Source organism: Diadema antillarum, unplaced genomic scaffold, assembly GCF_040938485.1.
Source record: "Diadema antillarum isolate AM-2024a unplaced genomic scaffold, OU_Dant_1.0 seq00000248_RagTag, whole genome shotgun sequence".
Taxonomy (NCBI): Eukaryota; Metazoa; Echinodermata; class Echinoidea; order Diadematoida; family Diadematidae; genus Diadema; species Diadema antillarum.
Window position 1 is genome coordinate 232906 of NW_027271292.1, and position 12883 is coordinate 245788.

At 37.7% G+C, this 12883-nt stretch overlaps 1 protein-coding gene across 2 annotated transcripts; it reads left to right on the forward strand.

Annotated features, from left to right (window-relative positions):
• The first annotated feature begins 6636 nt into the window (after positions 1-6636).
• On the forward strand, positions 6637-9454 carry LOC139729597 (fatty acid-binding protein, intestinal-like). 2 transcript variants are annotated; one of them, XM_071640523.1, is made up of 3 exons: positions 6637-6690; positions 7740-7942; positions 8930-9454. In XM_071640523.1, exons 2-3 carry the CDS (start codon positions 7766-7768, stop codon positions 9140-9142), a joined length of 390 nt encoding a protein of 129 aa, XP_071496624.1. In that variant the 5' UTR covers positions 6637-6690; positions 7740-7765; the 3' UTR covers positions 9143-9454. The 2 variants fall into 2 exon arrangements, with proteins under 2 accessions (XP_071496624.1, XP_071496625.1); XM_071640524.1 differs by having other exon boundaries at positions 6658-6690; positions 7759-7942.
• Positions 9455-12883: the final 3429 nt, after the last annotated feature.

A 12883-nucleotide genomic window follows, 5' to 3' on the forward strand; every position in this document is an offset into this window, starting at 1 on the left:
TGAACCTTTAAAGATGATATTTTAGTGCATTTTCGTCGTTTCCCAAGCAATTGGAATCATGTTATTACATAGTTATTTAAAACATTTCTGACGCATATCATGACGTGTACAAATTGACAGTTCTGCAGGCATGAGAACTATGCTTTCACTTTCAGGCTAAAAAAAAAGAAGAAGAAAAGAAGTAGAAGTCGGAGAAGAGAAGACGAGAGGGATACGAAATGAGAGAGAATGCATGGGGAAAGTATAGCGTGGGTGAGCAGAGAACAGTAACCTTAAAGACACTCTTAGTGAACCAGAACAACGAGCTTTCATTACACAGCACTGGATTGGCGCATAATACAGTAATGTGATATCAAATCATAGTCAGATCATCACTACACTATTAACGATTTATAACGTGAATCTTTTAGAACCTGTCTTCTAATAGATCATATGAGCACAACCCATGTTTCGAAAGAACAGCCGTTTGGAGCCCATGTCTGGTAGCAGAGGTGCTGCGAGCATGGAAAGTTGGTTTGAGAGTTATATGGAGCTCCCCTACCTCCCTGACACATTGCACCCCGAGTCTTTCATCATACAACCTTAACTCCCTAAACGCCCTGAATCATAATACCTCGTTCTCTAATACATATATCACTGTGTTGTACTGCAACTCTGGCACTTATTTCTACCACTAAAATATCATAAACCACCACTACCATTACCATTACATGTTCTGGTAACTATAGCTGATGCTACTGAAGATGATATTCTTCTATACCAAATACCAACAGCCTGTTTCTATAGTCACCTGGTTGGCTCTCCGTGCCTGACTGCTGATTCTAAAGTATACATCAACTTTTTTTGCTGTTCTTTTTTCTTTTTATGCACACTGCTTTTTAATTGTTGCCTTCGTACCCATAAAAGTTCAACCTAAAATCAATATCAAGCCGTCTCAACACCTATTGCTTTTTTTTTCACATCTTCAGCTGCCATGTAAATTTAATTCCATCATTCGTGTAAGGAGTATGTACAAATTGATTTAAAACTACAGTCGCATCGTTCTTCTGGGCACATAATTGTTGATAACTAAGCATGGACAATGAACCCAAAGCATTTTTAAAGGAATCTCCTCTACAAAGTGATGTAGATGAAAAATTAATTCTCGTACGTCCCACATTTTCACGACAGCGGGAATATTCTCCTGTCTTGTACCAGCATGATATTCAGCTGTTTTATGGACATTGCAAGTTTGCAATTTTATCTTCAAAAGGCTCTGTAGCTCTATACAAATCATACAATTCATTCAAATTCCATACCCTTTCTTTTCCCTCTGAAAAAAACCAAAGCTTTGTCGTGTCGAGATCTGAGTAGGATCATCCACCCGTATTTTATGCTGTGATAAACTATAATCATCTGCTTTACATGTATGTCTTCGTTGCTTTTATATGGAAGTAAACTACCATGCCATACCCGTCAAACCTACAGATGTACTGAGAAAGTAAAAAACGGGGTCATCCCACAAAACCGACACCCACGAGTCATACAGCCCACGAGTTCGACATTGAAACAGGTCCATGAGTCATACAGCTCACGAGTCATACTGATACAGCCCATGAATTCGATACTAGACAAAAACAGCTCACGAGTTGGGCAGACACAACACGGGCTTAATGTGTCGGTCTCGTGGGTCTGTGGCTGTATGCAGTGTGGTATGACTCGTGAGCTGTATAACTCACGGACTGTGCGACTCGTAAGCTGTATGACTCGTCGGCTGTAGGACTCGTGGGTGTCGGTCTCGTGAGGTGCACCCGTCCTGCATCGACCGCTTCGTGTGCAGATTCTGTGATCACACCCTCACTTACCTGGAAAGTCTTCTGCAGTTATCATTAGTCCTAAAAGATCATGCGTGCAACATATTGTGACGAGCATTATACATTCTTATATTTTTTGTTGCTTTTATAGCCCCTCACCACCCCATCCCCTTTCTCTCTCTCTCTCCCTCTCTCTCTCTCTCTCTCTCTCTCTCTCTCTCTCTCTCTCTCTCACTTTTCCACTGTGATATATGGGGTAAACGTGAATTGAATCTCTTCCCATGGATACTTAATGGCGAAAGAGAAATAGATTTGGTGGTTGGCAACTTGCAGAGGAAAGGTTACTGTGTTTACAACATGCATATCCGTATCAATGAGAACATCAAACAGACTGATCTCTGGTCCGCAAATATAGTTTGCTACAGACAACCAATCACAATCCGCCATTGTTTGCCAACTCTGTAGGAAATCTATTGTGATTACCCTCAAGAGCTGAGAAGTTACTTCGACTCACGCGTTAGTTAGTTGTGGTTTTTTTTTTCTTCTTTCTTCTTACTATTTTCTTTAAGGGTCGACACAGCTCGGACTGTAATCAGATGGACCATTTTCCAAGTAATTCAATCAGTCACATTTGACACACTATTTGAGACAATGGGAAGCAGTGGATATTCCCGGCTTAGGACATAATTTGTCAGGAGATAATGCAATACATGACATGCTCATTTTCCTTTTAGTTCACTCTGCAGAAAGCTCACTATATGTTCGTCTTTGGTAGGGGGAAGGGGGCATGGAAACTTTTTGATTTAGTAGATGCTAAGTTTGTATTGATTTGTAATGTCACCCATTTATTAGTTTTCCACAGACTACTGAAATATGTTTGGAAAACTTGTTTTCATAATATAATACTTCTGATCAATACAGGCTCGTAATCATACCATACAAAGAATACACACGTCGATGTTCTGAATATCATTGTACATCTCAAAAATAGAATCTTACAAGTTGATTCTAACCTACATGAAGTAAAGTTTTTATGACAAGTCAGTAGAGGTCGATTGTTGCTTTTTGTGATAATTCTACAAAGCAACCCATCTCTACATATCTTGACTCGAGTCAAGTAACAAAGTGAAGTATTGGAAGTGAAGTATTTCCAAGCTTTTAACATGTTTAAGACGCTCTGTAATTGTCTGACACATGGTGCTCTTCGCTTTCAATCCGAGGTGTCCATGAATTTGATTAAGTTTAAAAATCTCCTTTTGTTACACCTCCTGCAAAGTTGGAGTACTGTGGTAGAGTGGATAAGAGCAGAGTGGATAAGAACAAGCGGAAGTTAACAGTTCTTTGTTGGTGGTCAGAACTTCCGAACAATAGATCTTGAGAGTAATTCATGCAGTGTTTTTATCCTCGGACTTGATATTTTTTCTTGCCACCATTGCACCTCCTCTCTCTTCACTCAGATGTGAAAATAGTTCCATCGGCCTACTTGACAATGGTACTCTGAAAAGTGAGGGCTGGCTATCAAAGTGCTACAGTCAACTCCATGTCCAGGTTAGATCTGATCAAAATTATTTAAAAAAAAAAGTGATGTCAAATAAAAAGAATTGGAGAGGTTTCATAAAAACGGGTTGTTGTTTTTGCTTGTTTTCACGTGACAGTGACAAATAATGGAAGCAGCCTCATGTATTATACTTATGTAGTCCTTTTTTTTTCAGTGTAATCTCTTTAACATGCACAAACGGATTGCAGAGATGTGAGTTGCTAACAACATCTCCGCTGGTAACTTGCATGAAGCATCGTTGCGATCAATAATGCTCTTCCATGAAAACTTTTCAACTATATAAAACTCTGTGAAACAGTGGGTGCATGTGAAGCGGCTATGTGTGTGAGAGAGTCAAATTTACAGGCTGTAATGTTAATGTGTGAAACAATTGTGAAGAAAACATACCCAAAAAAAAGCACATAAAACGAGGCAGAATATTTCCAAAAATTTTTTGGTACTGTAGCAACATATAATAAAATGACTGCCCCATTTATGTGTTTACAACAATGGCAGTTTAAACATCTTACTGTTCATCTCTTTGGTTCATTAAGGAACGAAGGTTTAATAGGAGAGATAACAATTCTTATAGATTATTTATCAATTCATATTTAATGCATTAAATTGCATCACCATTCATCTTTAAATTTTGTTTGATAGCACAGAGCCACCAATATCGCATTATCCATAATTAAAACCCAAAGCTTTGCCTTTTTAATCTTTCGCGTTGTAAATGATACACAGCATGCTATCTTTGAAAAGCGTTATCACATGTGATAAAAATGTCTGAAGTCGATAGATTAGTTTTGGAAACACCACTCGAGTCGAGTAAACATTGTTGTATTCGGTGCGCACTACTGACTCCTAGTTTTACCCTGGTTAAATCTGGCTCCTTCAATTTGGTGAAGATTCTTACAGATTGTGTCACCTGGTTAAATCTGGCTCCTTCAATTAGCTCAAGATTCTTGGAGACTTTTTCACTGTGGTGCTGATTGTTGTGACGAGATGAACATATCGCTCGGTGTCTATATTCGTCATATTTTCCACTTTTTGAAATCAGTTGAAAAATTGATTGCTAGATCAACAACAGTTGTTAATAGTAAAATCACAAGCCATACAGGTGTTATAACGAATTGTGTCCATACTGTCAACTGCTTTTCTACCTTGACATGACAGTTTGGTTTGCAGCAAATGATTATTTAATGAGTATCGGGGAAGTGAACTGCACGAACTTATTTCAGACCTGTAGTATAGAAGTAACGAAATAGTAGAAGAGTGAAGTAAGGTCACAACCTATTACAATGTGAAGTTATCATCCTTTTACAGCCAGAAGGCATATTGTATCAATTCAAGCTGCCTCTATGGAAAGCTTTTCGTGGTGATGTGGCAAAATTCAACGAGATGGGGAAGCAACCAGAATATTCCAGAAGTATTACGTCATATACAATTTACTCTGGAATACTTTTAAACATTCTCCATGAAATCCAAGTCCTTCCAAACATTTTTTTTAAAGAAAATGATATGTGGAGTCGTGAATGGTTGAAGGAGAGGGTTGAAAGTCTACCTCTGGTAGAAACTATTATAGTAACCGCTGTTCATTACAAAAATTAATATTCGTGTGTATTGTAATGTTAAATAATCATATATTTCTATTTTGACAGAAAGAAAGGAAAAGATTATTAACAATTCAATGATGTTATCGTAGGGAAAGCTGTGATGGAAAATCTCTATTTGAATGGGGATAGGAGCATACGACTGAGATTCCTTTAGGATAAAAAAAAAACGGACAAAATTTAAATCCCAGTGATGTTATCAGCGGTGATGACCTCGTCTCACAGCTCAGTCCGCCCTTTACACTGAACACACAAAAAGTTTAACACGTGTTTGATGGCGTCCTATCCTCATATTGCTGTGGCTATCAAGTCGTAAATGAGCTCATTCTCCACAATTTAGCTGCTCGTAAATTGATTCTCTTGAAGAGTTATACTTAACATTGTGAAGGCAAACAAAAGGAAAATCATAACCATAAAAGTGGCCAATTATTTGACAATTATTGTCCAATTGAGCAAATACTTGGCAAGTGTTATTGCCATCAAACATGAGTGGCTGCACGTCAGTGATATCATCCGGGACACAGTTCGTTCCTAAAAGATACCCAGCTCAGTTTGCCTATTGTCTGATGGGTACCATAAACAGGTGTTGGTAATGAGGTGCTATAAGTAAAGCTGATTTTTTATGGTTTTTCAAGAGACGTCATAAAGAGTGTTTGAAGTTGGGTGAGAGAATCCTCAGTGGGGTTCGAACTCATTCAACCGAAGACAGAAATCAAAATCCTTTCCTTTTGATATATTCTCCCAGAGCTGTTAGAGTTCTCCTTTCTGTTCACCAGGAAGTTTTTACTAACAATACAACCAATGTAGTGCTTGTTCGGTTACAAATAAATGATATAACTAAATGTGAGGTGCATGGACTTATTTGTAGATAACAAAACACTCAGCGTTACAGATGGACACTAAATTCTGAAGAAATTTTATTTGGGCAGACGTTTCAAAGATTAGCGTTTGCTTCCTAACAAAGTAAGTTCTGATGAGATGCTCAGATTAATCCATGTAACGATGTAACCGAGATCCTGTTGAAAAAGTCGATTGACCATTTTCCGCACGTTAATGCATGGTATCTACATAGCTTCAAATGGCTTAAGACAACAGGTCAATGGAAACCATTGCCTTAAAATCGTCATGTTTGAATCGAATATCATGTTTTAGCAAAAGAAAAAAAGCTCTAATCTGAGATACAATGATAATCAGCTATGAGTCACGCTTTCCGAGGTTATCATGCTATCACATGGTTGCTGCCAGGTAGATATGTTAAAATTGAAAGAACATTATAAGTCCTAAAAAGTATTGCTCAGGTATACTATCTCACGAGAATCTTTGTCAGTGTAAAGTTAAGGGGTGTCAACAACCAACGAGCAGTCAGCACTCGACAAATGTGTGTCTTTGATAGCACGGTAATCTCTTCTATCATCCAGCTGAACCAATCGCGTGTGCTACCTCTCACCTACTGCTGATTAAGCCACGCCTTCTTCACAAACTCCTCCTTTCTCACCTAAAATGAGTGCACTGAAAGATCGCTTATGATACATGTAATAAAAAGAAAAGAGACAGAAAAGGCTCGTGGATTAGTAACCTCTTCACCCACTGCCCTTTCATCCCTTTTCTTGCACACATTACTTATTGACACCAGAGTCCAGAGGTTGGTTTGGAGGCCTATAAATTCCCGTGTTTCAGTCCCTTCTTCGTCACCTCTGTCCAGGCAATCTTGACTTGCACACCTCAGTCATCTTGCTGCTTCTCTCAGGTAAGTAACTGTCACTACCTCTTCTGCCATCATCATACATTATCCTACAGAACTTGACTTACTTTTAGCACGCTTATAACTGATCACGTAACGATTTCACTTATGTTTTGACTAATCAAAAAGCTGCTGCTAACATGTTTTCTATTCCACTCATGGTGACTCTTTGAAAACATTTATATCTGCTTTGATAATTCACAACATATCTTTAGTTTTCATTCTTCTGACAGTGTCAGTTAAGTGGATAATAGATTATATTCAAGACCCCTAAAATCTAATCTTGTCTTTTCCAATTCGAGTACAGAAATGTCCCCTTATCTTTGTCACTTTGTTGTTGTAGTCCGTTTCTCTCAGTCATGTCTTTGCCTTTCTCGTAGACTCTGTCTTTGAATTTATTTTTACCTTTCGCTTCATTCTTGAAGAAAAAATGCTGATTTTCTTTTTTTATAGTTAAGAGCAGTTTCTTTTTTTTTTAAATCACAATATTGTGTCTAAGCACCATAACTCGAATGTTACTCATTAATTCATAACTGTCGGATAGGAAAAGACGTCGTGCACACAGCTTTTCAATGATATTTACTCCATTATAGTCCATCTCGATACACTGCTATAGTGTACACATGGATTGATGTTTAACTTTTGGCTCAAGCCCTCATTCTCGTGCTTGCTGTCTAATCCCCTTTGGAAATCTTCATTCGTCACCCATTAAACCCTCCCAACTCTTCCTCAGCCATAAATGATTACCTTAGTATGCAACAGTATCTCAGGATTTGACATCTGAAAGTATCGTCTTAACGGAATATGCGTACCACTTTGGGTTAATATCAAACCCAGTTTTAATGAGGCATCGGGTACAATCCTTCCTCCCAAGAAATCAGAACAAATGGTACAAATGATTAGGAAAAGAATAGATTGAATGACCTTAACAAACTTACTTGGATTCAGGATTCTGAAAAGGTTTCATGAATTCATTTTTCCAATCACTAACGTCGGAAATTTAATGTGAAACAATTATGTAATCAAGTATTTTATTTTCTCGCCTTTTAATCTAGTCGCCGCTCAAACCCACAGAACCAAAATGGCAAACTTCTCCGGCAAATGGGTCTTTGACCACGGTGAGAACATGCAGGCTTTGGTGGAGAAGGTCAAGGTTGACCCAGCCAAGATCCCTGATGACAAGAGCTCCACCATCGAGATCAAGCAGAATGGAGACACTTTCAACATCGTCACCGTGGGTGGTGGACGGACACGAGACGTAAGATTCTTTGCATTTTTTCTTTCATCTGCTCTCCATGTGCATTAATTGAATCGGTAAATGATAGTTAATCTTCTGTACTCCCGAGTATTGATAGTCATTTTTTTTTTTACTTTTTTAGTTTGGTCTTTAATTCTACCCGTGCTCCTCATCCTGTTCTTCACACTAGGCTTTTGTTGAGACCTACACTCAACAAGTTTTGCTTTTCAGTAGGTTTCTCTATAGCATTCTTTTACTTTGATACAAACACATCGACCGCTATTACACTATGTTTGTATTTTTTTGCATATATCCAAGTTGGACATTATGTATTATCATATTTTGTTATATTTTATGTTTTTTTTTTTACATCGAGAAATACGAAAATAAAACTGAAATTGAAATTAAAATCTGCAATGCCCTTCATAAAAAACTGGCTTGTCGTGAAATGACGGCTAGAAAATACAGATATGTAAGATTATCTTTATCCTACGTATCTGATATAACCTCTTCTTCATATCTAAAAGTCACAACGTGAATGGTAGATCAGCAAATCCAAATTTCATTTGTACAGAGTGGGACAACCCTCTGCTTAATAATTTCTTGCCTTCATCTAATGCGCCATGTCGACCTTGGACTACTTAACATAATTGGAATTTCGGAGCTTGATTTTTGTTCCAAGTTCTTCTTGTCACTGCCAGCAACCAGGGATAGCCTGGTCAGTGCTGGTGGTAGAGTCGCTGCCCGGAAAGCAATATATGACAGATTCGATTCCCGCTGGTTCCATTTTCCGACATATTTGTTCAAAATATACATCAGCAGTTGCGATCTTACACATTTTATTTGTACAGAGGGAGAAAACTGGAGAAAAATCATACCTTAATACTAGCTATGTTTGTGAGTAATGAAATTATACTTTCCTTGCAGTTCTATACAGGGGAATTTAGTGTTTGGTGGTACATACGAGGAATGGTATCATGACTTATATATTCTATGATTCTTTTTCAGGTGACCTTTACTATCGGACAGAGCTTCGTTGACCAGGACATCAAGGAACTAAGGGGCAAGGAGATCAACGTGACACCGTCGTGGCAGGGAAGCAAGCTGATGTTGACCGGTGACAAAGGCAACTTTGCTTCTAGGGAGATCGTCGGTGGACAGATGGTCGTTACCTTCAGCTTCGAGGGCGTGGAGGGCAAACGGTTCTTCAACAAGGCCTAGAGAGCAGCACCCCGCACGACCATGTAGAGATAGACCCATAGAAATAGTTAGGAAAACAACACCGAGAAAGAAATATGGCAACGGAATCTCATTTCCTTATGTCTTGGGCTGATGATGTATATTAAACTTTGTATATTTCATTGTCGAATCATGCAGTCAATGTTCTATCGTTCATAAAATGAGTGAAGGATCGTTAAATTCAACTCACCCTACAATCAATTCGTATGACTCCGTAAACAATGTGTACCTCTTCGGTATCATTCACGATGTATGCCACGTACATTTTCTTACGATTTATGAAGAATTTGGGGCCACTGAAGATGACAGATACTGTTGAAGATTGATTTGTGAAAAACTCCTTCAATCTTTCAAAGATGTTGTAAAAATCCGATTTATTGAGAAATAGAAGCCTGTCAATATCTAAACCAGTCGTTTGTCATGGCCAATTGATCGTATGATAGTCTTAACGAAATTGATGTTGTTAGTGGTCAATGTATGGCGACGTCTGATTCGGTATTTGATTGTGTAATAGTGTGCAGATAAGTGTGTTCTTGTGTGTGTGTGTGTGTGTGTGTGTGTGTGTGTGTGTGTGCGTGCGTGCGTGTGTATGTGTATGTGTGTGGATGTGTGTGTATGTATGTGCCTTGAATCATGGGCGAAGTTGGGTGACACGTTCCTTTGTCTCTAGCTCATAAAATCCGCTTTAACAATCACAACAAAAGATTTATTGACACTAATCATACGAACAAAATCACCACTGTTCACAGAAACAACTCACAAACCTAAGGGATTACACACCAAAAACCATGCAAGGGAATTGGTTAAACTCTGTACACGTCTCTTTCGTTTTGTACAATTCTACTCTATTCTTGACACTGCTGTTGCAAAAGAAATCCACGCTAGAAATAAGGACACGTATACTTCAAAATGTTACTTGACTGCCATTTCGTTTTCGTTATATTGCTTTACGATGCGCCGCGCCTGCTACGCACAAGCGGGCAATTAATCACAAACCAGCAACTAAATCCACAAAGTAATGAATATGCTATGTATAAAGATAATATAGTATAGATGATATAATATATATTTAGAAATAGCTCTGATAAAACATTATGAATAACGTGATTTTTTTTTCAATACATGTAATTCTCACACTTATAGATTTTAACATATCAAATTGTAATCAGTATCTGCTTTAAACAAAATGTACAAATCATGCAGCGACGCACAGGAACAAAGAGCTACTCCACAATGTGTTTCAGTAAAAATGACTGATGTATCCTGTATGCATGGGCATGGAAGGACTTGAGAAAAGAATATACATCCTTTACAGAGAATATGATGGAAACTGATGTTTCGATAAACAAGTACACAATGTCAACTGAACTTCACTAAAGAGTCTATGTCTATTTAAGTGACATACTGCCACCATCACGATCCTAGTGACAGCATTCTGCAAAGTTGCCTACCAAGTGGGCAAACTGTAAAGTTGTTGACAGATAACTGTCACTTCCTTCGCACATCTTACCCAAGTCATTCGATCGTTCTTGATTTCGATCATAGTTTGGAATTTATCTTTTCTAAAGTCTCACTTGATGTTCAGACTGACAATTCCAAAACTAGGAATAAAAGTGGAGCTAGGGAGGAGAGTATGATTTCAAGAAAAATCCCATGTTGATGACATCTGAAGCATCCGTTAAAATAAACTTTCCTTTCTCATGTACCTAATCTTATTAGTTGAGACGTATATAGCAAATAAAATCCCAGTGCGAAAGATAAAGATTTAAAAAAAACCTCAACATGAAAAGAAGACAGGCTTTCAATGACACAAATATGACGGCATATATCGATGTTCTCACAAATCATCGTAAAACCATTCTCCAACATGGTGAGGCTAAAGAAAAAGGAAAACAAAAAAGATTAAATAAGTTTTTTTTTTTGTTAATCTATTGCAGACGGGTTTAAATGTAAGTGTTCTACAGCGGTAAATAAGACTTGAAAGTCAAAATTACGCTTTTTTATGTCATATAATGATTTCAATAATCAAAGCTACATATTCAAAATTATTTGCCTGCCAAATAAGTTATAACTGATTACCACTGAAACCAAGGACATCATGACTGATTAAACCATATTTTGATTTATTTGGACACGTGACAGAAGTAACCGAGTTTACACAAAGTTACTACTATGAGCATTAGTTAGTTAGTTTGTTTTTTGTTTTTTGTTTGTTTGTTTGTTTGTTTTTAGATGCCACTGAAACGGCAAGACTTCTGTTTTCTTATAGGCATCTTTTTGTCATAACTGTGGCTTTCTTATCCCACTGAGTGTCTTACTGTAGAATGTCAACACGGATAAAGCTCAGCTCAAGAGAATCCTTGAATAGATAAAGCAGCACACAAATTAATCCATGTAATGAATTCAGCATTGCAACAGAGAACACAACATGAAAGAGATAGTCTTATATCAAGTACTATGATAGAAATGAAGTGTATCAGAAAAATCCACGAAGCTTTGATCTACAATGAAGCCCTCTTGTACCAGAGAGAAAGTAGTTTACACGACAATCATGCATTGAAAAATATCACATCTGTATTGAGGAATAGACGAATGAGTGGACGGCATGTGTTTACTACATATACACAATTTGTGAAATTTAAGAACACACACGGGTTACAGGAGGAAATGCACAAAGAGACACTCTTTTGTAATACAATCACATTCCTTCTGCGAGGACACTTCATACCTACAATGAAAATAAAAGCGTATAGTGATAAAAATGCTCATTTTATCATACTATAGACTATAGTAGCGATGGAGACTCACTGACTTTCCGGAACTCTAAACGAAATCTCGAGAGTAATCCATGTATAAGTGCATAAAATGCGTGTAAGACCTACAACATGTGTGAGTTTTCCTGTATACTATTAACATAATTGCATATATCAGCAAAAGTGATTGATGCCGTGCATAGTGTAACACACTGGAGGTGACAACATACTAACTAACGTTACTGGAAGGCCTTAAACACCTTCCCAAAAATTATCCGAAATAAGCGAAGAACATACTATTCGGTCAGTAAATAGAAATATAGTATCATAAGAGTAAACACAAGGGTTTATTCGTCACAATGAGGTCATTTCATTTGGGAATAATTATGTTGTTACATACCATTTACCAGTGATGTTTCTGAATCATGAGTTACAATCATATCGAAGGATTCTCGTCGCGTCAAAGACCTACATTCCTAAAGTCACTGTAATGGTTACTTCAACAAACTGGCTGTATGTCATCTAAAGCGAGGTGAAGAAAAGGAAATAACATTCATTAAAGTCATTGGTAACTAGCTCGTATGCAATTGATGTGGTGACAATCTCGAATCCGCATCTTATTTGAAATATATCAAATCGAATCTCGAAGCTTTAAAATGTTGACAGCTGGAGGAAAGTGTTCATCACGGATAGTGTGAAGAACTGGCTTTGACGCGGAGAAACCAACATATTCCTCTGGACGCACAACCACACACACACACACGCACACACACGTGCACACACACACACACACACACACACACACACACACACACACAAATCGAATATCTGAAATATATGAATTACCACCATCATCAAATTTCCATGTAATAACAGCCCTGGGAAAGTAGGGAATTTCAAAGAAATAAATAATGGATCGTACATTGTGTATAAGGTCGGCATACACAACTTCATCATCGCAGCAACTTCG

Bases quoted from the DNA above. Each gene is read 5' to 3' on its own strand.
- LOC139729597 (XM_071640523.1), top strand. From the start codon at position 7,766: ATGGCAAACTTCTCCGGCAAATGGGTCTTTGACCACGGTGAGAACATG. The intron at 7,943-8,929 runs GTAAGATTCTTT...ATTCTTTTTCAG, and splicing joins GTGGTGGACGGACACGAGAC to GTGACCTTTACTATCGGACA.